The sequence below is a fragment of the Cardiocondyla obscurior genome, linkage group LG16 (assembly GCF_019399895.1).
Source record: "Cardiocondyla obscurior isolate alpha-2009 linkage group LG16, Cobs3.1, whole genome shotgun sequence".
NCBI classification, from domain to species: domain Eukaryota; kingdom Metazoa; phylum Arthropoda; class Insecta; order Hymenoptera; family Formicidae; genus Cardiocondyla; species Cardiocondyla obscurior.
Window position 1 is genome coordinate 4,043,454 of NC_091879.1, and position 22,941 is coordinate 4,066,394.

Sequence of the window (22,941 nt, forward strand, 5' to 3'; positions counted from 1 at the left end):
AACATTAAAAAAAATAGCTGTATATAATATAAAATATTATATACAGTAAATAATAAAAAAAAAAAAAGAATTGTAATTTATTTCTTATTTCGCCAGAGGTTATATTTGTTGTAATGATTACGCTATAAAAAATTGTTGGAGCTGTTTTTTCTTTTTCTTTTTTTTTTTTTTCTAACGATAATCGGACTAATTCATTTTTATGTTTTAGAATGTCTGGCCGAGAAGGAGGTAAAAAAAAACCTTTAAAAGCGCCGAAGAAGGAAGGCAAAGTTTTGGATGACGAGGACATGGCATTTAAGCAAAAGCTAAAGGAAGAACAGAAAGCATTGGCGGAAGCAGCAAAAAAAGCCAGTCAGAAAGGCCCTTTGGTCACCGGTGGCATAAAAAAGTCTGGGAAAAAATAATTTTACCGAGACATAAAATACATATTCTGTATCTATAAATACTTTAATTGTAACTATGATTTTAAACTTGATCTACTGTTAAGCCAGACTGTCTTTTTTTTTTTTTTTACAATCCTTTGAAAGATACTTAATCTTGTAAATAAAATATATGTATATGTTTTCCATTAAATTTTTATAGAATTATCGTGGGTCTTCTGTAATAGCTAGCTTTTACCACTTGTAATATAAAATATTGGGTATTTCATACTCTTAAAATAATTTTAACTTTTTATTTACTCATTTTAAGTAACTTAATGAGTGTTCAATTACTACAATATTCTAATGGTATTTGATAATATAAAAATACATATGAACAAGCAACAAATAAATTACTATAATCTTAGTATAATTAGAATAATCCTTAAACATTTACTTTTAGCAATTCTCACTTCTTATAATTATTATGACAGGTATTCATCATCAGATATGTCAGAGATATTTGGTATATCAGGACATAAATCTTCATCACAGGTATCATCAAATTTAATTTTTGGAATATCCAGTAAGTTTTCTGATTCTAAAAAAAAGTTGTTAAATAAATATGTAATATTATAAACATAAAATTTTCAGTTTTATACCTGATGCAAGCAAATTATTCTGATGAGACTTTTGATTTTTTTCTTCTTTGAAAGACAGATCTTTATATTCTTTTTCTATAGTTTTAATATATCCATAATCTATAAAAAAAAAAAATTAATTAGTTTTAAATTTTAATAATACAATTAAAATAAATTATTTTTCTATAAAATTAAAGTAATGATTTATGTACCAAAGTTATGTTGATCATCAGACCAGTATGCTAACTTTTCTGGCTTGGGAAATGTTTTAATATTTTTTTTAGGAACTAATGGCTTCTTAAAAACATCATGACTTAATTGATTTTTTGTGCACTTATTAGTTGTACTATCTCTGAAAGCAGTCTCTTTAAGCTTTGATGATTGTGTAATTAACTTCTATAAAAAGAAAAGAAAAACTTAACAATTAGCAATAAGGTAAGAAGTAAAGATTTGTTAAGCCTTACAAAAATTCTATCATGATTACATATAAGTGTTTTTGATATATACTGTAACTACAATTATACAACAAGAGTAAACAGTATTACCTTTGATGAATTTAGTTTTTTAGGAGATAATGGAGATCCAACATTATCCAATTGTGTTACTTTTAACTTTGAACCATTCTGTTCATTCTCTTGTTTATTTTTCTTAATAGAATTTATGGCTGATATATTCATCTCAGAGTTAGATCTTATTGACAGTCCTTTTGGCTTTGCACCTCCATTCTTGAGAGAATTCAATCTAATCTCATGAGATGTTAGAGATCTTTCCATGGGCTTTATTTGACCTATAAACAAGTTTCTATCTTATATACATTTTTCAACGTTTATTTTAACTTATTTAGGTTTTCCACTCAATAGAAAATTTCTTTGTCAAATATCTGTACAATTATTCACAATTCTCTTCGTGAATAAAGCATCTTGCCCGTAATACTTACAACGTATTAAAAATTTATGTATTTAAAATGTATTAAGATGTCAAAAAGTATGAATATTTTTTAGTAGAAATTTATAACCATGTCAAAATTATTACGCTTACCTTCGTTAGGTTCAGCAAGCCCGCTCAACAAATTGAATATGTTAGACATTTTACGATTACTGATAATCACAATTTTAATGTTACTTCTGTGCAACTTTTCTTTTGAATTCTAATTAACGTAGATGCAGAGTAATCAAGCCGATCAGCCGATAATTCGACACTTCGACACTAAGCACGACGTTTGAAACAAAAACCACCGTTTCTCTCTGCATGCGCAATAGCGTCCATTTGTTCATGCTGTGTTCACAGAAAGAATAGATTGACTATGAAAATATAAAAAGACCATCTGTCTATCGAAGGATGAACTACAAATCGCGGTCGAGTTCGAAACGAAAATGTCGAGGCATCCGTGCGTCGTAGCCCGTTTCTCGTGTCGAACTCGAGGATTTGAGACGGTCGGGAGTGTCGTGGACTATCTCGCGAGTGTCCAGTGCGCGGAAGGATGGTTCGTTACGTCCCATCTGAGAGGAGGAGCAGGCCCGGGGGGCATCCTGCATCGGCGGAGCAACTTATAGGTAAATATCAATTTTTTTCTTTTTTAGAAAATCTTTATAAAAATGAAGCTTTGCCTGTACATTAATTTAAATACTAACACGTCTACATTAATGTTTAATTTTATGTTACAGTCACCGGCAGAAGTCTACAACTCCGCTGAAACTTATGCAGATTGGTAAGTCGCATTTTTTTAATAGTTTGTAATTGAGTCTCTTGAACACGTCGTCGACTATAGATTACTCAATTATAATGTAATCATCGTATAGAAACTATTATAATTAATGTCCCCAATTATGATGCGCACGAATTAGGACTTTATGAAAAATAGCGCACGCGAGGCGTGCACATGGTTTGTTCTAGTACGGTTAAAACACATGCAACTCAAATTAATTTACATTATACAACAAGTAAAATAGATCAAATTAAATAATTACACAGCTGAGTTTAAAACATTTGGGAATTATCCATGAGTGATAAACGAATACAAGATGAACGCATCTTTTAAACTGAAAAACAGATCGTAAATTGGATGGGCAATTAATCGGGTGGAAGGACTGCTCTAAAGCAGTCTCTGTACCTTCAGAGATACGATTATTTTAACATATCTCATGTAAAACAATATATATCTTTATTGATAATATACTCCATTAAAAGAGACAATGTGGGCACTGTCAGTAGCAAATATTTTATATAGTCAAATCATTCTTTGAAATGTATAATATATATATCTGTATGAGTTCATATGTATATAATGGCTTGTCGCAAATGTTGCTTACAACGCATAAGCAATCATGCAAAAGCCATTATAACAACATAAAGCTACCAACTGTTTACAGTGGAATGCTTTGAAACAGATCTGTCCAATCATCAGAGTCGAGCTTACATGCAGCATTAATTGGGCAGATCTGCTTAAGGAGAAATCTGCATGATAAATCATTTGTATGTGTATATACAATTATTTACTACATACACATAGACGAAAGAATATATTTGGAAGAAAACAGCGTAAATACGTTAACAAAAACTGTAAAAAAAAAAGAAATAGTAAAAAATTGAATAAAAGTAAATTAATTTTCCCTCTTTCTCATAATTCGTAAGTTTATGAGTTCGATAGATTGTTCTTTGGGACAGGACTTATTTTGTACGTTCGAGCATTCTCCCTTCGTCTATGCGTAGCGCAATTAAGTTAAACGCTTATAAATGCTAAGTGTTATAAATAAATTTTTTTGAGCTTCTTCTGCAAAAGGGAAAATAATTTTTTAGCTACTGTCTAAACTTTTGCCATGCTTCATGTTCCCCGTATTCTCCGATGGTCTTTACAATCTATACAAATGGTTTGTCAGTCTCCTTTGCAAATCAATGTGTTGTAAATGATTTGTCATACAAAGATCAACAGTAGCGCCTTTGTCTTGCTTATTGCATTTCTTCAAGCCATTCTGATACTCTGGATGATTTGAAACACAGCTGTAACAAACAATGCCACATTAATTAAAGTATATTTCCTACAATAATATAACTACATATATAAAAATTTAAATAAACACAACTTGTGATAGAACAAAAAAAAACTTTAATACAAATTTACAATTTATATAAAGTCACATACAAGTTGCATATTAAGTTACTGCAAAAATTTCTTAGTCTCAACTAAATAGCTGTTTTATTTCTGTTAAATTACTTGGCTCTGTATGGATAAGATACAAATATAGAAAACATACAAAGGTATCTGTTTCTGGACTAGAAAAATCTGAATTAGAATTTGGCATGATTAGATTATCACATATAGACTTACCAGATCCACATACAACAAAGAGAAACAGTGCCAATAGCCATGGTCCAACTGGAGAGCCCTCCTCTTGCGATTTCTACCATTACAAAAGAACCCATTTTAGTTATAGAAATTAAAATACTGAATATGCAGTGTGTGATGAATAAATAAAACATTTTTCAGTAATTATTTGGTAAACGTTAGAGCACAGGCATTATTAACAAATTAAGTAATTCAGGAAATAAATAAATTAACTGATTATCAAATCAACAGTTGCCACAGATCCGTTTTGACATAGAAGCTACTTCACATATGGTAGAGTTGTTCGGTCTGCTGGTACATACAAAAGCTTTTCATTATGATAGAAATCATTCTTAAAGTATTGAACGATTGACAGCGATTTAACGAACGATTTCGACGATCGGCGAGCGAAAAGTAGGGCGTTTGACAGCCGTCTGTCACAAACAGATGTCCACCTATAACCTCAACATCCCGGGCTAACAGATGCATAACTATTCTCGCGTAGACGTGAAAGATGAATCGTCGAAGGCGCCGAGAATCGCGCGTCGTGTCGTCCTCGCCCGTAAGTTGATCCTTCGAACGTCGAAGTCGCGACGGAGGGAACTTCCTCGCGAGTATCTGCCGGATTTCCGCGCGAGTTTACGAATCGAAAGGCCTGTTTTCCCCAGAGACCGGCGATTTAATCGCGTCGAAGACTTACCGACGACTTGGGGACGTTCCCGCGTAGCGTGATGTTCTTCGTCGCTTTTTCGTTAGCAATGCGCATCCGCTGTTTCGGCGCCATCGTCTACGTACGCTCGACACTCTCTCGGCAAGACTCACGGCAGGAAAGACCGAGACGAGGGTGCCCCTGACAGTCAGCCGTTCCGCGTCCGCGTTGTTATGCGCCTCGTGACGTATCCGCCGACGTGTGCGCCGTGTGACACGTGAAGTAGCGGCAGTTGCGCGATAGTTTGCTCCCTCGTGCCACACGGTCACCATCGTAGTCAACCAACCTTCTTTTTCCACTTCTCGCGATCGTTTTCGGCACTCGGCGCAATAACGACGACATTGTTTTATCTCTCTTTTTTATGCAATATCTATAATATTTATTTTCGATAAATGTAAAAAACAACGAATACGGAAACGAAATAAAAAGGCCTCAAACGTGTATTTGAATCGGAAGTGGATTAGTGTCCGTCGTATCCTCGGCGGGTGTATGTTTGAACTTTTAACAGAAAGCGAGATGCCACGTTATTAAAATAATTTATTTGTTGAATTAAAACACTGATTAAAATTAATATAAACTTGAGAGAAAGAGAGATAAAAAGTTGTGATCGTTGTTGTATACGTAGAAATTTTATATTTTTTTCAGAATCACTACATCTAACAACAAATTGTTTATTTTCGAAGACTCCCACCAACATTAGTTTTTCGGTAAAATCACTGAAACGTAATATTCTCATCGTTATATCTCTTACTCGGTTACCTATATGTCTAATTGCGGAATTAACGTTTCGTCGATGGCAATCAATTTGCCCAATGCAGGATGATCACCCGTCCGCGGAAGAAAATTGTAAATGTGGACTCATTCGTAAATTCTACAAACGGAAATAATAATGTCGAGGACAATGCGGACGAGATCATTACCTGTGCGGTTTTCGATACCGCAAGCAAGATCTTGTATCGGCACTTCCCGATACGATTCTTGCCGCTTACTCTAAGCCATTTAGTAGATAAGAATTTTATTTCGTTGATAATGAAACGTGTAATTGATAAACCGACTTGATCACGCAATTAGAAAAAAAAAAAAAAAGAATTTAAGTCAGTTATCCTAATACGACGTTTGCATATCAACGACAGAACGTTATAAAACTATGAATTTAATAAATTATAATGCATTAATTAACTTCATGCCTAATTTGCCGCAGTTTGTTACAAATTTTCAGTATCTTCATACTCTACTTAATCTTCAAGGGTCACATAAAATTAATTTACATCGTGAATTTTTGTTATACTTCATTGTAGCTCGAGTCTCTAAATACAAAGTAAATTGAGACTTCTTGATTTCTGTATGATCAATTTGCTGTGTCGTTCGCAAGCAAGATATACACATACATGATAAAGAACAATCGCAACTGTGCAATTATATCTTATTTGCATATACAAGATGTCCGAAATAAAATTTCGAATCTGAAAACTATGGGTAGGGAATAAAAATTCGGAGTTTTATTTCGGACATATATGTATACACATATTAATTATTATTGCACATAATAATTAATATGCTATATTATTAAATAAATATATAGATTATAATTTTTTTTTTACCGGCATACTTGGATCAATAAAAAATGTATGACGACATTAAACTCGCACGATTACGGAAATTTTGTATGTATAATAGCTCCGGCTCGACACGTACGGGATTCGACTAACACTTATTATTATTTTATTATTGACAGTTGACTGCATTTGCGACACGCGCATATGTATACATTAATGTAATAAGTTCCGTTTACAGCGTATCTTTACTTGCATCGAATAAATTAGAAAGAACAAACAAACGAGCGCAAAATGAAGACACCATTTGAATGTCTAACGACGTGAGTTTCGTTGGAAGAATGTTACCTTAAAAAACACGTCATGTTGCTTCTAATTCAGATAATTAAATCAATGACAAGTAAAGTTGAAAAAAAAAAATTAAATCTTCGAGCGATGTGATAATCAGTTACTTTGCACGAATAAAGTATATACTTAATTTCGTCAATAACGTCGAGTGTCACGTACGCAGTTTTAGGAGTTACATCGTACGATGTAAATACTTCAATGATGCGCTTTTAGTCTATCTTGACCGTGGAATATATCTTTCGCACAAATGCATTGGTACCAATATATCCAACTGTCCCACACATGATACCTAAAGCCAAGCTAAAGAGTGCCATGTAACCGAAATAAAACGCCGTTTGGAAGAGACCGTACATTCTGCAAAAACAAAACGTCATAGTATAATTAAAATTCCAAATGTTTGTTCGTTTGTTTCATTTGCTTATCACGAGAAGCAATATACTTACTTAGTTTTAAAGAAAAAGTAGTAAAAGGAATAAACGTAGACGTAACCGGCTGTCGAAGCCGCTGCAAGAAAACTCGTCCATTGCCTGTAAATGATACGTGTATTGTATTAAAAAAAAAAAAGAAAAAAAGCAAGGCGCATATTATGCGAACTTACCATCGATAGTCTTCGGCATTCAGCAAGAAATATGTACATACGATGGTGACGCATACCGTCACTATCATGAGAATAACGAACACTAGTAACATAAAACCGTAGACGTAGTAGATCTTATACGCCCAGAATGAGGTAAAGACAAAATACCTGAAAGCATAAACGGATATAACAAATAGCTGTAAAATGAATAACTTGAAAGCAAGATAACAAATAAAATCATTTTGTACATCTCAATGAAGATTGAACCAAAGGGTAAGATTCCACCGAGCATTATAATCACTAGCGGTTCCATAAACCATTTCTTTTCGGGTATTGGTCGAGGCACTGCATTCACACGGCATGGAGCATCCGGTGTTCCAGCGAGGTTACGGCCTAATATGGTACCTACCAGCGTCAGTGGTAATATCACAAATATGCAGATACACGTCACAGCAACCTGTGTATGTACAATGATGCATATATGTGCATGTGAACGTGAATCGGGCAGCGTAAATGATCGAATTCAAATATGCAATTACGAACCATAGACCCGAAAGGTATCGCTCTGCTAGCGTGGTAGTACATGGCGATAAAATTGATGAAAAAAGCAGTGCCGCAGACCATTAGCGGCAGCATAAAAGCGCTTAGGATCATCTGTTTGATCCACACGCGGCCGCCCATCCGCGCGTACAGTCCACCACCCGCGTAACCGTTGATGGGCGATGTAGCGGCATATACAAATATCGCCGTTGATAACATGGAACCACGTTCTGTATAGAGTTCGCCCAGGATAGCGAAGATAATTACACTCAACACCACTACTGTGACCTTTATATAACAAGTAGAATATTTATAATACTTATTTCTTTTTTTTATATTTAAAAAAATTAAGATAAAATGTATGTAACCTGATAACCCGCGCCTATGAGAGCTGAGAAAAGCATAGCATGACTCGCAGGCCTAAACACGTCTCCGTGTACTTGTTTCCAACCGTATTCGTCACCTAAATCTCTCTCCATATCGTCCATTTCTTCGTCTCTACTATATCTGGCATAATCTTTCCTCAAAGTGCGCATTAAAATCATTGAGACAAGGCCGACAAGGAAAATTACCATCATAAAGCTATTAAAAATACTAAACCAATGTATCTAAAAAAAAAAAATTTTTATTTAATGATATTAATGTATATTTTGTTATTTTATACATTTTGCATTTATTTAAAAAAATTGAGAAATGCCATAAGAACTTACTCTGTGTTGAAAAAAATTAGGATCGAGATATTTGTCGAATCTATCTTCAAATTTGATATTACTCTTTTTCCAATTAACTTCATAGGTAAAAGGTATACGTGCATTCAGCACAAGCTTCACCCTGTTGTCGCTGGTAAGATTAACGTCTACTATTTGTTTGCCATTGTATCCGATATCAAACTTTTTATGTGCATAGATGTAATAGGAATCTGATACTGCAACTCCCTCATTATTTTCTATTTCACCTACAACACCTATAATAATGGTTAAGATAGCAAAGTTCTATTGCCTTGATAAATGCAATACGTGCAATATGTGCAATACTTATGTTAATTACCCCATATTGGTAAATCGTCGATATACATTTGATACCAGTACTGGTTTTTTATGGCATATGCAAATGCCTTTTGCCTCTCTTCAATTAAATTTATCTGGCAGTATTCTGTCTTTGAAATATCCTCTGAAACATAAAGTAAGCTGTTAGAACAATGTAATATCTTATTAAACGATATTTAATTAATTTAATTAATTTTAAAAAAATTTAATTCTTTAAAAAATTAATTCTTTTGCTACAATGGCTTGATTTGTCATAGCACTGCCACTGAACTAAAACTTGCTCTGAAAATGTACACATTGCAAGTGTAAAATTTATTTTAGAAAAAAAAGCGATTTTTCTTTAAAACAATATATTATATAAATTAAATTGCATTATTGTTAGTCTTAAAAATATAGTGATAAATGTATACCTCTGAATTCTATTTCTAACCCACTAAACTTCAGCTCAATGCCCTGCAGAGCTTCTGCCAGAGTTTCGTGGTAGTGATTAATGACATTTTTTGTGCCTGTACAAAATGGTAAAGAGTAATAGGAGTATGTCTCCTGACGATTATGATACGGCCCTACAGTGCTCATCCATAGTACAACCTCATCGCGATCCTCATACTGAAAACAAACACACATGTTAATTACAGCTGATTCATAACATACAATTTGCCAGCGTGTTGTAAAAAAAAAAAAATTTTTTAATTTCGATGTAATACAACCGAAAGAAAGCTGCATTATAAAATCGAGATCAAATTTATCGGCGACAAGTAGACGTAACGATAAACGGTTTGTTCCGATAGAAATCAAATAGAGCAGATACCGTCTCTGCTAAGTACAAGAGAGACGGGGAAAGGGAACGAAAAAGATAACGTAAAGAATCATGTATGTAACGTTTGGCCTTTAAATGCCATCAGCGGGTTGCAGGTAATATGACATTTCGGGACAACACGACGCCATCCGTTGTCGGCTGTACAGCTGGCATAAGGTGGTACTCACGACGTGGTTGTGCTCGTCGGCGAGGGCCGCGGGCGCGAGGAGGCCGAGCGCCAGAAAACAGAGCAACTGCCGTCCCCGACGCATGTCTGTCCGTTCTTGAACGGCGGAGGCGCGCCGACCGGCCGGGCGCCCTTACTTTACGCGTACGCACGAACGAGAGATGATCCCACCAGCGAGACGCGGCGACGGCGGACAATCCCCATATAGATTTCGTAATGGTGTACCGTACGCGTAGCCGGGCCAGTGACAACACACGAACGACAGGCGAGCGGAAAACACACACGATGCACGCACGCACGGCGGTGACGGACGGACACGTATCAGGAATGCCGGAACGGTGATCTTCTTCCTCTCTTCAACAAATAGCAAGTAAGTCCCATACTATGAGCCAATCAAATAATAAAATTTTTCTGAGTTACTAAAAAATACCGCTACGAGCCGCCACAGTCGCTACCGACAAATTGAGTCAATAGGGAATCAACGTGAATGTTCATCGTTTTTCGATTAAACTTCTCATTCAATTCCTGTTTTTCGATTAAATTCAACTTTCCATCCAATTCCATTCAATTTCCAACCAATTCAACGTTTCTTGTTAATGTTTAAACTCTTTTATTAATTAACGATAATTTATCTAAATGTTCTGATTCAACGTTATTGCATATACAATTTATGAATAATTTTTTTACTGATGTATATTATATAAATAAAAATACACATTTAGAAAAATTGGCTTTATAAAGAAACATATTCAAGAAAATACGCTAATATATAAATATATTTTTGTAATTTACATATAATTTTCATGCGATTTGTTAATAATTTAAAAGTTCATATAAATATTTTTATAAAATTATGTAGCTTTATATAATTATCGGTATTAAATTCTTAATGTAAGTATACATATACATAAGTTCCTCTATTAAAGATATTAATTTTTTCATCAATTACACATGTTTTTAGATTTGTATGGTAAGAATAATTAGAGCTAAAGCTTGCTCTTGCCAGTCTTTTTTATATATACATATTATTTATTATATCTTTTTTTTAAACAAAACTTATTTCTAAACTAGATATAATACATTAATTTATATGAATTCTTTTATATATTTTTTAAGTATTATAATGCTCTCTGACACTTGCTTTAAAGTTTTTGTTTAAAATAATCTTTAAGATATTTTACAGGCACAAACAATTTCATTGCACATACAAGCATACTCCGTTACTTATTTTATACAAGCATTTCGCACAGTCACACACACATACACACACGCATTTACGTATTTAACTTTATTACATATAATCGCGTTAAATTACCTAAATATCATATAAGCATATTATTTATGTGTATTTATATTATATAATGTAATTTATCAAGTAAATAATTCATGAGTATTGAAACGTACAAATGGACTGCGGCAATCTCGGACATATTATTAAGATCTTTGTTTGAAAATTAAAGTTTGCACCTACAATTATCACAATTAAATGGAATAAATTTGCAAGAAACGTGTTTCTCAACTTTTCCATACGATAACGACGATGCTTTTGTGTAATTTTATAATAATTAAAGTTAAACAAAAAAGATACTAAAAATTTTACTTCGTGATTTTGCAATTTGTTTACGAATAGCAGTTTATAGCACTACATATCATTCTGTGGACTGTCGTAAACGTACGTATGTCCTTTTACTTGCTTTGCCAAACTATGATACCAATCAGAATAGATAATACGACTACTGCAATCACAATGAGAATACATTTCTTTTTGCGCAATTTGGTCTGATACATACTTGCTTGTCTCACTTGAGAAGCGCCTTCGCTTACAGATACTTCAGTTCTTTCAACAGACGCTTCTATAGAATCAATTACTTCCCCTTGATCGTAAACTAAAGCTCCAAGATCTTTAAATATTTGGTTAATGTCGCTAATGTTACTCTGCAAAGGTAATAAATAATATAATTATGCACATAAAATATAATTAATACATATATAAATCTATTAATCGCAAATATATTTACCTCCAGCTGCCTTATACTAGCTTCTTGTTCTTCCAACATTCGAATATTCATTTGTTCTTGTAGCTGATCATTTCCATAGGTTCTACTATCTTGCAATTCAATGAGTGTATCCTGTTTCTCTTCTCCAAATGGCGGAATACCTGCACTAGCCTTAGCCTTTCTGACCATTTCTTTTTCCTTAGCAGCAGCTTGCCTTTGTACAGCCTAAATTAAACACGAAAAATTTTAATTATTAATGTATCAAATGTTAAAATAAAATACACTTAGATAAATAAGTAAATATAACAAAAATTTACTTGAAAAGTATTCAATGCAGCAGTAAATTCGTCTTGAAGACGTTCTTTCTGCATTTTTCGCTGTCTCTGCTCTCCAGGACTTGTAGATCCAGAATTATTTGCTAGCATAGCCAAATCTCGAAGATGAACGCTTGTATCTTTCGCCAGCTGCTGTGTGTAGTGTTGTATTTGATGTCTACAAAGTGACAATTTGATGAAATTATAATTTATTATAATCTAAGTACATGAATAAATTAAGTAAAATTTAATTTGTCATCTTTAGTTTTGTACTTTTACAAAACTTACAATTGATTCCGAAGCTCTTGAGAATCGGTGGAACTGCCCAATTGGTTAACCATTTTCTGCATGGAAGATACTGCATACAAAAGAAAAGAGCTTGTTATTTTCTGCAAAATTGTTAAATGAACACTGTCTTATTTTATCAAATGTACAAAAAAAAAAAAGATGTGGTTGTGCCATATACTGTGTACAAGTAAAGGTACATTAAAATTTAATAATAATAAATAAATAATAAATAAAAAAAAAAAAAAAAAAAAAAAAAAAAGACACTGCAAGCAAATCGTCAAAATAAATGTCTCACGTTTTCTGTATCATTTTTAATAATTAACAATCGTTTACCATTTTGTGTTATCTTCAATATCGAGGTACCAATCGTCTGGGACAACCTGCCGAAGTCTTGCTCCCGTGCAGGACCACCGTTGTGATAGGACGAAAATCCAGCATCCATCTTTACGTTGTCAGCTGACGTTGTTAGCTGGATTATACAAATTTAATTAAATGATAGCGGCATACATTAAAATTATATATCTCTGTAAATAATCTAAATTATCTATATAATAACGTTGAGCCGAACTAACCAATTATCGATATACAAATGTAACGATCGCTTCTCGTTATTTGGACGACGAAGCAGGTGAGGTGCGGCAGGAAAAATCTGTGATGCAAATACGCAATTACGGTAATGATCAAGTTGTCAAAGATGACAAATCGTGGTGCGCGCGCGTGCACGCACTCGTCAACGCAGAGATGACAAGTGGGTCGATCGTTTGCACGATGAGTCACAAAACTGGCGTAGCAACGAATCTCGCTTTTCGGCAAACCCGGTATCTCATTGCACGGCGCATTAGCGATCTTGGCATAAAATCCTTGGGGCAAGTCACGTCGCGGGCCTCTTCTTTTTCCGCGTTAATCGATCCAATCTCTCCACTTCCGCCTTCTGCAGACGGTATGAGGACTATGAGGTACAATGAGGTATGACCACCGTGCGACAACGTATCAGAACTATCGGCTATCGTGCTCCGAGCTACGAAGACTCCGAATCGGAAGCGAGGCGAGCACGTGACACCACTCCACATCCAATGAAACAAGTTCATTCGCACAACTCGCATTCACGTGTGCTCCGAAACGCATTGTAAAACGTTCTGCGATCTGACCGCTCTGCGCGTAACACAAAAATATCTCGCGTACGTTAAACTCACGTGGCTTTCACGATGGACGTAGTGAAATCAATTTTAGAAGACAATCAAGAAAATACAGATTTAAGTAAATCGACGAAGGTGCACAAAGATGTAGAGCTCGAGATCGATCTGGGAACTCTACTCGCATCCGATTACAATCCTTTGGACACAAAAGCTCTCAAGTAACCTCCACGTTGCACACATGTTTAATAGTCTTATAAAAAAAATTTACTGTCTGAAAAATTATTTTAATACTTGTTGTATTTGCAGATCGAAGACTAATTTATATCTAAAAAATTTAACAAGAGACAATGTGCAATTGCTGATTAATAAAATCTGGGAACTGCCAGTGGAAAGAGTGGATGAAGCTGTTGTGGCTATATTGCCTAAGCCTGAATACATATTACCGCGTTCACGCGCAATTCCGAAACCCAAACCTTTGACAAAGTGGCAGCAATTTGCTAAAGAAAAGGGAATACAAACTAAGAAGAAAGGCAGATCTAAGCTGAAGTGGGACAATGAGTTAAAGGTAAGATTTATTTTTCAAACTGTTTTGCTATTTAATAAAATTATATTAATAATAATTTAATTATATTATATATATTATATATATAATAATTATTTTATATATAATATATATATAATAATTATATTATATATATAATAAATAAATTAATAATAAGTTAATCATTAAAAAAAAAAAACTCATAATTAACCTTTAATTTAATTAATTTTTAAAATATTTTTTGCTTAGAAATGGATTCCAACATATGGCTATAAACGAGCAAAGGCTGAAGAACAAAAGGAATGGGTGGTAGAAGCCAAAAACAATGCTGACCCGACCGAAAATCCATTTTCCAAAGCTAAGGAAGCTAAACAGGAAAGACAATCTAAAAATGAATTGCAAAGACTTCGTAATATAGCCAAATCAAAAAGCATTAAATTACCAAGGGTTGGTCTGCCTACTAAAGAACATTTCTCGAATTCTCGACAGCTTTCCGAAGCTTTAACTGTAGCGCGTATGTCGACAGCATCTGTTGGAAAGTTTCAATCTAAGTAAGCTCTTAGAATATTACAGCTTATTTGCTAAACAATTTTTATTTTAAACAGAATGATACAATGTAATATTTGTGTAGGTTACCTAAAGAGAAAGATGCGAAAGGAATTGCTAAAGAAATGCCAGGAATGAAAAGAAAGAGGAAAGCACCTCCGTTAAACGTTATTGAAGAGAAACGTCAAAATAAAAATCTAGTGGACAACGTTTTGAGGAGCAATACAAAGATTTTGCGCGATGATTACTCGACGGGAGTTGCAGAGTAAATTTTTACATATGGAGATTTAATTTATATGCGTAACGCAGAACGTGATAATAACGTGATATTTTTCTATGTTGCAGAATAAAGCAGTCTGCAACAAATGGTAGTAAAAAGAGGAAAGGAGCACTGAAAAACAAGAAGAATAAAACCGCTAAAAAGCCAAAAGCGGGAAAGGGCAAACGGGATTTGCATAAAAAAGTTGGCGGTAGAAAGCGACGATAAAATTGAACACTATTTATGGTAATGAATTGAATTCTATGTTTAAACTTTGCTTTCGTTAAATTTTCTAGATGAAAAGAATTTTAATAAAATAAAAAAAGCTTATTTTTATTTTATTTAAAAATAAGCTTTTTTTTTATATATATCTACTAAAATAATATTAAATCCATTTCTTTACCCAATTCACGTGTCGAATATTTATGCGCGCGGCAGTTCGGACTATTTTTAATATCGTCATCTTCTCTAGAAAGGCAAGTGGTTTATTTCTATGTGTGCACATTGATGATATTTTAATTCTTGATAAAAATTAGAATACATCATTATGCATTGCAGCATATATTGCTGTAAAATACAATTTAATATCAAATAAAAATTTTTTAATATTTTCTCTTAAAGATATAGAGTTGCAAAACAATTTTTTTATTTGTGATTAATAATAAAGATTTATATGTGTGGTAATAAAAATGTAACGTTTCAAATAATGGCGAATAAAAAAATACATTAAAACGTAAGTATGATTCTTTCAGATCGTATTATGGAACGGCTGCAGCTTTTCAGAGTAGATTTTTAAACGCCTGCACCGTGCAGAATGTCGTTAAAGTAAGAGTGTCGGATTTCCGCGAATCGGGCACGCGCCGGCCGCAATTTGGTCCAGCACCGGACGTCGTTTCATTTCACTCGGTTAAACAATACGAGCAGGTGATACTTCGTTCCGTAAGAGAGTATGTATGTACATACGTACCACGCGCTCTCATTCTCAATCGTGCATTTATGGTCTATATATTGAATTATTAATACCACTAGTTATAGCATTGACAGTATTTCCTTACTTATAGCTGTAAAAAATGTAAAATTAACAATTTATTGAATCACTATCGATATTTAATTGCTTTGCAGAAGAATTTAATAGAATAAGTGGTTTCGTTCCATTGATCCTCTCCCACGAAGTTGATGAACGTAACCAATCACAAAAAGAATCTATTTACAATCCTACAGAACGCACTGAGGAGGTGTGAACCTTGCGTTGGTCCCCAAGCCTGATCCCGACCTTTCGTTCTCTTTGGATAATAAGACCGGATGAAACAATTCGAAAACCAGAAAGAGCCCGTGCTTGAGCATATGCATGCCGAACGACGCCAGGAGGTTTTTCGATATCTCAGCAGGAGCCAGAAGAGACAGCAGGCCACATGCCGTGTCCGAGTATATCAAAACTCGTACATACAGTAGTATTTTCAATAATTACAATTTAATATTTATCTTCGTGTTCAAAGAAATTAAAAAATTCTAACTTTTTATGTATTTGCGTGACTTTAAAAACTTTTATTTAACACGTGTGTAGTGAAAGATCGCGCCATAAATGTTTAATTTAATTGAGCTTAATCTTGACGCAAGCTAAAACGATTGACACGATTTTTTTTTGGTATCAACTCTCGAAAAAAGAGAGACCAAGGAAAAAAGGGGTAAAAGACCGATCACACGTTGTTTCACAAATAATCAAACCGAGTTATGTAGGTCAAAAGCGCGTGATATCAGCTTACGAGCGCCAACGCCAACCGCGGTGGCAACAACCACCGCCTATTTATACGGCGCCGGGCTTTTTGTCAGTCGCGGCCGTCGCGGGGTGGTTCCTGTCCTAAACATCACATCCGCTGAAATGTGTGCCTCCTACGCTGACCGAGAGAAAAGGAGGATCGCGCGGGAGAGCGCGGGATGCAACCACGACAGGAACCACCGCCTCGTTTTCTTCAACTTCAAACATCCGCTGCACCAGCCGCCACCAGATCTCTCGTTTACCCCCTGTCGCCTGAGTTCGCGCTCAAAGAAACGCTCATACATACGCTCATTTCCCCTTTTTATATCGGAAGCGAAAGGATGCGTCTCGGGTGCCTTTCTATCCGCGGCTTTCTTTTTCTTTCTTTGACGCCTTTCAAAGTCTCCGCTTCCTTCGTTTCCGGTTTCTTCTCGCTAACGTCATGTTCTATTCCGTGGGCCTAAAACGAGAACTTTATTAATATACACTAATGCAGTCAAATAAAAAGTTTTAAAACTAACAATAATTTAGGTACATGGCATATACTTATATATTTTAATTTGTAAGAGTAATATTAGAACATTGATTTACAGTGGTCTTTCTTGATCGATCGTGACTGCGTGTTTCAGAAGAAGAGAGATCGCGAGGTACATCTGGACCAGGACGATCGGACGACGGGCGCACGTTCGGCCGTCCTCACGACGTGAGAAGGGGGATGACCGGTGGACGCTGCGCGACACGCATTGTATAACCGGACCCACGTGCGTCGTGCAGTCATGCACGCGCGAGGCAGCAGCCTCATCGAATCACCAGCTGCCGATTCGCCGAGTCGACTCCTGGAAGAACGGGAGTCGATCTAAAATTAGCGGCCCCAGCACGGCACCCCCGCCTAGCCCTTACATGGCCACGTCACGGGCATACACTCGGGTGCTACTCCGAAAGCGAGAGAGATAGGAAGTCGTCGAGAAAAGGAGCAGAGAAAAAGGGAAACAATAATAATCGCAGCCTACCCGGTACGGCCCGTACGAGCTGATCACGCGCGAGATCTACTAGCAGCTGGAAGCCTGGGAGGCTGGGGACTCGTCGACGTACAACGCACGATCGGACTTTGTTCCAGAAATTTTAATCGGATATGCGAGAACTTACATTACATGTAAGCGACATTAAAAATTAACGCTGCCATTTAATACCCGTCGCATTAAAAAAGTGCGTTAAAACTGTTTGATTTTAATCTTAATTAATTGAATACATAAAAAAAGCAATAAATATAAATTTTCGTACAAATTCAATTAAGTCGTGCAAAATAACTTTTTTTTTTTTTTTTTGTAACTTATTATGAAGTATGCACTTGCACTTGTATAATTTAAAAGTGTTCTAGTGATTTTTGAAATGTAAAACTCAACATGCAATATTAAAATCTTTTTTTTTTTATCGTCGCACAAGACAGGAAGTGTCGGACGGGTTAGTAAATGAGCCATATGGCACCCGAATTAGTGAGTGGCGTAATGAACAAAGTCACGCAGTATCCGAGTTAGCGTACTAATATTTTAGAAAAGTTCTCAATGAGATATCGATTATTGTCGAGCATTAAATAAATTATTTTTCAGAGAGAACAATGAGACACAAGGGTGTTGGTGCGATTTGCGCGGTCTGATTAATCAAGACGTGGCGTTTCGTGGATCTTAATTCTAGTCCAGTTCATTGCACCGGATACATCTCGGTCGCTCGCCTAGTACCAAAATGAGAGATCCTTTGCGCGGTGAACTTTCTCGTAGGAGGCACGAACCCCGTTCCGCAGTACACGAGTACATCTGCGTCGAGCGGATGCAGACTGCATTTTATGGCCGCCCAATGCACAACCGATTCTTATTCGTGCACCCGCACTCATACCCTCCACGGTTCTCCGCCAAGCACGCGGTACAACGACTTCTATAATTAGATTTCCTTCCTCCTTTTGGTCTTAGACACCTTGTCGGCCGCGAGTGATCTCTTGACCTGCGAAAAAGAAAATTAAATAGAAAACTAGAACTTCTTGGAATATTTCAGCATTGAAATATTCAACGTACACAATTTATTGAGCAACATTATTATTTCTGGTATGTCGGTATTCTAAATGTCGGTGTGAAAAAAATTCATCATTTCGTTAATATATTACGTATTATTTTATACTGATTTTATACCGATATCTCACGGAGTAAGTGGCAATCTACATGTTTAGATGCAATGTTACGGCTTGAGAGAGCTTGAGAAAGTCGCGTGCGTTATAGGTTTCTTCAGCTATTTCGAACAGGTTGTGCTCGTATCTATTTTTCGATCATTGGCATCAGCCGAATCCACGGATTCTTGTGCTGCCGACGACAGGTAGACACGGACATAATATAAACGGCGATAGTTAAAACGAGTTGCGATACACAAGCGTGATGTCGCGCCATGCCAAGCGCTTGCTATCATCGTCATTGTCTATAGATACCGTTTAATCGTTGGTAATCAGCCAAAACTCACCTCGTAATTCCGTTGCAACAAAATTGCGATATCTTGACTCGTGATTAAAGTACCAGTCTGTTGGCATATCCTTAAGTCAATTAAATTTTTTTAATAACACTCCATGATGTGTGTGGTCGTTCTATTTGCTGCTTCTATTAAGGGCTAGCCACACCTGTGCGAGATGTCTTCAATTACGATGTCAGAAGCACAAAATTAGGCGAATGCCGATTGCCTGAAATTTTACATAAGAGTTGCATAAATAACTTATATAAATTTACATAACTAATTATATACGCATACGTAACTACTTTTTTTATCTAGTAAGCTAATGAAAATTCAGATAAGTTTCCAGAATAAATACCAAAGAAATAAGCGCAATTGTCCGGAAACCAACAATCGTCACGAGAGCCGTGCTTCCTGTCACGCTGTGCTTTCGTCAATAGGTGAAAGATAAATCGGTGGGATGCGACTTCGAAATTAGTATTTCTAGACTGCAGTAAAGAAATATTCTTGTGCAACATCGGTGGCGTTTTTCTAGGGAGATCTGCCAAACGACATCAGGTCGAATGATAAAAATTACACTCGATTAATTGAAGTAGCACATTAAATTACATCAAAAGTTTTATATAATTAACTGCACTGTGTTTAATTAACGATTTAAAATTTTAACATTTAAAAAACTCAATAAAGAACTTTGAAAATCTCGCGTAATATTTCGAATTGAAACAGAATGTAAAAAATGCACCGCTTATAAATATTTTATACGTATATTCTTTCCAAATCTCTCCATAAAAAGAATCAAAAAATAAAAAAAAAACTTGATTCTTATATGGTGCCTTGGCAACTCGAATCCGCGTCCCTGATCTGCATACAAATAGCAGCTAAACTTAGAGATGTCCAATTTCCCTCGTTACGACAGATCGCATTTTTGTTTTCATCGACCTTAATCGTTCTTTTTCTAGCTTCAATCACTAAGTGTGTCCTACGTAATGCTCTACAATTGCTCGATGTATAAAAAGAAACCCATACTCTAAATGCGCGCGAGTTCAATATGAATTGTGCGAATAAAATTTCGAATTACTTACCTCATTAATTAATTTCTAAGTATTGTTTCTTAATCGAGGCAATGACAAGTTACAAGGGGACGGCTAAACAAATGCACCGACTCGCAGCTGGATTCTTCAATGGGTCACTAGAAAGAAGAGTTTCTGAATGGGCACGCACACGCATACACGCGATGTTTCCGTGGATCTTATAGAAGCGAGATATCAACGAACGAGATGAGCGCCCGCAAGTCGTCTAATATTATACCACTACACAAGGCACGATGTGACGCACGCGATGTTTGTACAATATTTATTTCGAACTTCTTTACGTCAAAACGTATCTCTCAAAATAATTATGTTTTAAACGAGGTAATTAGAAAATACGAAATGCATTTTCAATTTCTACAACGTCGCAAGAGCACATCTAAGAAATTCTTTTATGTTTTAGTTTATAAAAAAAAAAAAAAATGGATTAAATCGTTCTGGCGAAACAGTCTCCTCGGTTATGCTACTATCCGATGCTACCATCGACGCGACGTTTTGAGATCCCATATGGGCGTAACGTCGAGATGATCGCGTGGGTCGCATGCGTCTTGTAGATGTTAAAGGGAAGGCGGTGAAAAAGGGAATTCGAGCCCAGGGATGAGAGACGACGCGACAGAGAGAGGTGGAGTGAGTAGGCGCGTGTCGGTCGCGTGCCTGCCTATTGCCACCGGTGACTTGGTTGTATGTATATCTGCGACCCTCTCCAGATCCCTTTAACCACCCATCCTCGCCGTTTTTCCAACGGTCTGACAGGACGACGTTGTCAGACAATAGCATTTCCGCCGTGATGAAGATCAACTGTCGACACATGTATCAAATAAAATTACAAGGAGTTTTAATAAAATGATGAAAAAGTTTTCTTCGTCATCACAATAAACGAATGACGGAGATGTTCGATGTAAGATAAAAGAGAAATTGAATTTAAGTTACAAAGAAGAGCGATTGACTAACAAACTTTTCAATTGGAATATGATCTCCATAAATTTTTCTAGTTTGAACTTACTGGGATATACAAATGCGATGATGAAACGCATCTAGCTGATAATACGCATGTTCAAATTTATCACTTGTTCCGTTCGAGACCATGACCTTAGCTGTTCACCGTCTAGTTCACTTCCTTTTCCTGTCACTACGCTCGATAAAGACTGCCTGAACAAAAATAATGAAAGAAAGAGAATAGAGACACCGGTATGTGAATACACAATCTTAACTAAGCATAGAGATATGGCTTAAAATTTATCTTGTTCTTTTAATTTCGATATTTTATAAAAAGTGGAGTAGCCTTTAATTAATTGCGACCAAAATTAGACTGCGGTATGCATCACGAAGACGAACTCGTCTTCGCAGGTGGCAAGCAGACATGCAAAGCCAAAAACGAAGGGTGCACACATACATGACGAGCACGTGCTCTCGCATTTTGCGAGAGGCCCTCTTTTCAGAAGCGGCGGCGTCGTTGGCGGCGATCAGCTGGCGGTATTTCTCTCTTTCCTCTTCGATCTTCGCGAGACCAAGGGAGAGGCGAGTCAGAAAAAAAAAGAAACGCCAAAAGGAACGAAAATGAGCGCTGCCACCCCTTCTTCGTTGCGCGCACCCGCATCCTGTGGCAGCTTTCGGTAAAAACCGTCGGCCCCGTCGGTTTCCATTCAAAAGCGCGAGTCACGAGGGCTCATTTACGAACATCACAACGAAATCCTACACTGGCTGGAGAACGAGGCGTCTGCGATTTCGATCGGAGCGTTAGGAACCGAACCTAGAAATGAAAAGATAGATGTAAGTAAAAAAATGGAAAAGAGATCTTGCCTCTGGATTATGTCAAAGTTTCGTAATCTATCTTTGAGATGCACGTAAAATAAGGCAATGGATTATCGTTTACAAATGTGAAAGTCTAATTACGTGAAAACTAGAACGTAGAATTTTATTGAATAATATCAAATGTCTGTTTAAGCGACTTCCCTTCGAAGGGGAGCTCACCAGTAATGCCGAGGCGAAGGGCAAGTAGCTGAATTCGTACCGATGGTGGTGTAAGAATAGCCACACGATTGAAGAAAGAGAGAAAGGGAAGAAAAGGGATGAAACAGGCGGCTGATCGCGGCTGTCTCCGGAAGGAACTGTCTCCCTTTATCCTCGAGGACATTCCTCCGAACACGAGCCAACGTGTCTTACGGTGCTCTCCCCCAAGGGCTTAGGGGAGGCGCTTCTTATGTACAAACGTTTCCACCCAGCGTTAACCTTTTGCACCCAGAACTAAATTAAGAGTCGTTCTGGTCGAAGTTTTTTTTGTTACCGGCACTTTTTAAACCTTTTTTTTTCCTCCCTAAACCTTGCTCGATCCATCGAAAGTATCAATTCATTACATTTTTTCGTCACGTCAAAATATCTCAAACCTGTACCTCTAAAATGTCTGTTATACAACTTTCGCTAATCGACGTACATATATTTAATTATTATTCT

At 36.1% G+C, this 22,941-nt stretch overlaps 5 protein-coding genes and 1 long non-coding RNA gene across 9 annotated transcripts; 1 reads left to right on the forward strand and 5 right to left on the reverse strand.

Annotated features, from left to right (window-relative positions):
• Positions 1 to 447: 447 nt before the first annotated feature.
• Positions 448 to 3,006, reverse strand: LOC139108813 (uncharacterized). Its single transcript, XM_070667410.1, has 5 exons — positions 2,039 to 3,006; positions 1,546 to 1,787; positions 1,213 to 1,396; positions 1,022 to 1,120; positions 448 to 960 (listed from the first exon to the last, which is right to left on the reverse strand). The coding sequence occupies exons 1-5, from the start codon at positions 2,085 to 2,087 to the stop codon at positions 845 to 847; spliced, it is 690 nt and encodes a 229-aa protein (XP_070523511.1). The 5' UTR covers positions 2,088 to 3,006; the 3' UTR covers positions 448 to 844.
• A 138-nt stretch (positions 3,007 to 3,144) lies between these two features.
• On the reverse strand, positions 3,145 to 5,223 carry LOC139108816 (stress-associated endoplasmic reticulum protein 2-like). The gene is made up of 3 exons (XM_070667414.1): positions 5,023 to 5,223; positions 4,326 to 4,398; positions 3,145 to 3,997 (listed from the first exon to the last, which is right to left on the reverse strand). Exons 1-3 carry the CDS (start codon positions 5,104 to 5,106, stop codon positions 3,960 to 3,962), a joined length of 195 nt encoding a protein of 64 aa, XP_070523515.1. The 5' UTR covers positions 5,107 to 5,223; the 3' UTR covers positions 3,145 to 3,959.
• Positions 5,224 to 5,638: 415 nt separating this feature from the next.
• Tm9sf3 (transmembrane 9 superfamily protein member 3) lies at positions 5,639 to 10,420 on the reverse strand. Its single transcript, XM_070667398.1, has 10 exons — positions 10,080 to 10,420; positions 9,506 to 9,701; positions 9,097 to 9,219; positions 8,760 to 9,013; positions 8,418 to 8,657; positions 8,053 to 8,337; positions 7,758 to 7,966; positions 7,531 to 7,677; positions 7,376 to 7,459; positions 5,639 to 7,286 (listed from the first exon to the last, which is right to left on the reverse strand). Exons 1-10 carry the CDS (start codon positions 10,161 to 10,163, stop codon positions 7,142 to 7,144), a joined length of 1,767 nt encoding a protein of 588 aa, XP_070523499.1. The 5' UTR covers positions 10,164 to 10,420; the 3' UTR covers positions 5,639 to 7,141.
• A 666-nt stretch (positions 10,421 to 11,086) lies between these two features.
• On the reverse strand, positions 11,087 to 13,756 carry Syx7 (syntaxin 7). Its single transcript, XM_070667409.1, has 6 exons — positions 13,250 to 13,756; positions 13,011 to 13,146; positions 12,678 to 12,747; positions 12,393 to 12,567; positions 12,097 to 12,300; positions 11,087 to 12,013 (listed from the first exon to the last, which is right to left on the reverse strand). The coding sequence occupies exons 2-6, from the start codon at positions 13,117 to 13,119 to the stop codon at positions 11,765 to 11,767; spliced, it is 807 nt and encodes a 268-aa protein (XP_070523510.1). The 5' UTR covers positions 13,120 to 13,146; positions 13,250 to 13,756; the 3' UTR covers positions 11,087 to 11,764.
• Positions 13,757 to 13,762: 6 nt separating this feature from the next.
• On the forward strand, positions 13,763 to 16,286 carry LOC139108810 (ribosome biogenesis regulatory protein homolog). 2 transcript variants are annotated; one of them, XM_070667408.1, is made up of 6 exons: positions 13,763 to 14,031; positions 14,120 to 14,378; positions 14,604 to 14,905; positions 14,986 to 15,165; positions 15,246 to 15,405; positions 15,912 to 16,286. In XM_070667408.1, the coding sequence occupies exons 1-5, from the start codon at positions 13,883 to 13,885 to the stop codon at positions 15,385 to 15,387; spliced, it is 1,032 nt and encodes a 343-aa protein (XP_070523509.1). In that variant the 5' UTR covers positions 13,763 to 13,882; the 3' UTR covers positions 15,388 to 15,405; positions 15,912 to 16,286. The 2 variants fall into 2 exon arrangements, with proteins under 2 accessions (XP_070523509.1, XP_070523508.1); XM_070667407.1 differs by having other exon boundaries at positions 15,246 to 16,286.
• A 45-nt stretch (positions 16,287 to 16,331) lies between these two features.
• LOC139108821 (uncharacterized) lies at positions 16,332 to 22,238 on the reverse strand. 3 transcript variants are annotated; one of them, XR_011546730.1, is made up of 5 exons: positions 21,884 to 22,238; positions 19,761 to 21,639; positions 19,418 to 19,631; positions 17,507 to 18,910; positions 16,332 to 17,375 (listed from the first exon to the last, which is right to left on the reverse strand). It is a non-coding gene; the product is annotated as an uncharacterized lncRNA (long non-coding RNA). The 3 variants fall into 3 exon arrangements; XR_011546731.1 differs by having other exon boundaries at positions 19,761 to 21,288; positions 21,494 to 22,238; XR_011546729.1 differs by having other exon boundaries at positions 19,761 to 22,235.
• Positions 22,239 to 22,941: the final 703 nt, after the last annotated feature.

Excerpts from the sequence above, each read along its gene's own strand:
- LOC139108816 (XM_070667414.1), bottom strand. The coding sequence starts at position 5,106 with ATGGCGCCGAAACAGCGGATGCGCATTGCTAACGAAAAAGCGACGAAG. Across the intron at positions 4,399-5,022 it reads GGAACGTCCCCAAGTCGTCG|AAATCGCAAGAGGAGGGCTC; the intron begins GTAAGTCTTCGA and ends TTGTAATGGTAG. Across the intron at positions 3,998-4,325 it reads CTTTGTTGTATGTGGATCTG|CTGTGTTTCAAATCATCCAG; the intron begins GTAAGTCTATAT and ends TGTTTGTTACAG.
- LOC139108813 (XM_070667410.1), bottom strand. The coding sequence starts at position 2,087 with ATGTCTAACATATTCAATTTGTTGAGCGGGCTTGCTGAACCTAACGAA. Across the intron at positions 1,788-2,038 it reads GCTTGCTGAACCTAACGAAG|GTCAAATAAAGCCCATGGAA; the intron begins GTAAGCGTAATA and ends ACTTGTTTATAG. Across the intron at positions 961-1,021 it reads GAATAATTTGCTTGCATCAG|AATCAGAAAACTTACTGGAT; the intron begins GTATAAAACTGA and ends ACTTTTTTTTAG.
- LOC139108810 (XM_070667407.1), top strand. The coding sequence starts at position 13,883 with ATGGACGTAGTGAAATCAATTTTAGAAGACAATCAAGAAAATACAGAT. Across the intron at positions 14,032-14,119 it reads TTGGACACAAAAGCTCTCAA|ATCGAAGACTAATTTATATC; the intron begins GTAACCTCCACG and ends TTGTATTTGCAG. Across the intron at positions 15,166-15,245 it reads TACTCGACGGGAGTTGCAGA|AATAAAGCAGTCTGCAACAA; the intron begins GTAAATTTTTAC and ends TCTATGTTGCAG.
- Syx7 (XM_070667409.1), bottom strand. The coding sequence starts at position 13,119 with ATGGATGCTGGATTTTCGTCCTATCACAACGGTGGTCCTGCACGGGAG. Across the intron at positions 12,748-13,010 it reads ATTGAAGATAACACAAAATG|TATCTTCCATGCAGAAAATG; the intron begins GTAAACGATTGT and ends TTTTGTATGCAG. Across the intron at positions 12,568-12,677 it reads CAAGAGCTTCGGAATCAATT|ACATCAAATACAACACTACA; the intron begins GTAAGTTTTGTA and ends GTCACTTTGTAG.
- Tm9sf3 (XM_070667398.1), bottom strand. The coding sequence starts at position 10,163 with ATGCGTCGGGGACGGCAGTTGCTCTGTTTTCTGGCGCTCGGCCTCCTC. Across the intron at positions 7,967-8,052 it reads CGATACCTTTCGGGTCTATG|GTTGCTGTGACGTGTATCTG; the intron begins GTTCGTAATTGC and ends GTACATACACAG. Across the intron at positions 7,678-7,757 it reads GGTTCAATCTTCATTGAGAT|GTATTTTGTCTTTACCTCAT; the intron begins GTACAAAATGAT and ends TTATGCTTTCAG.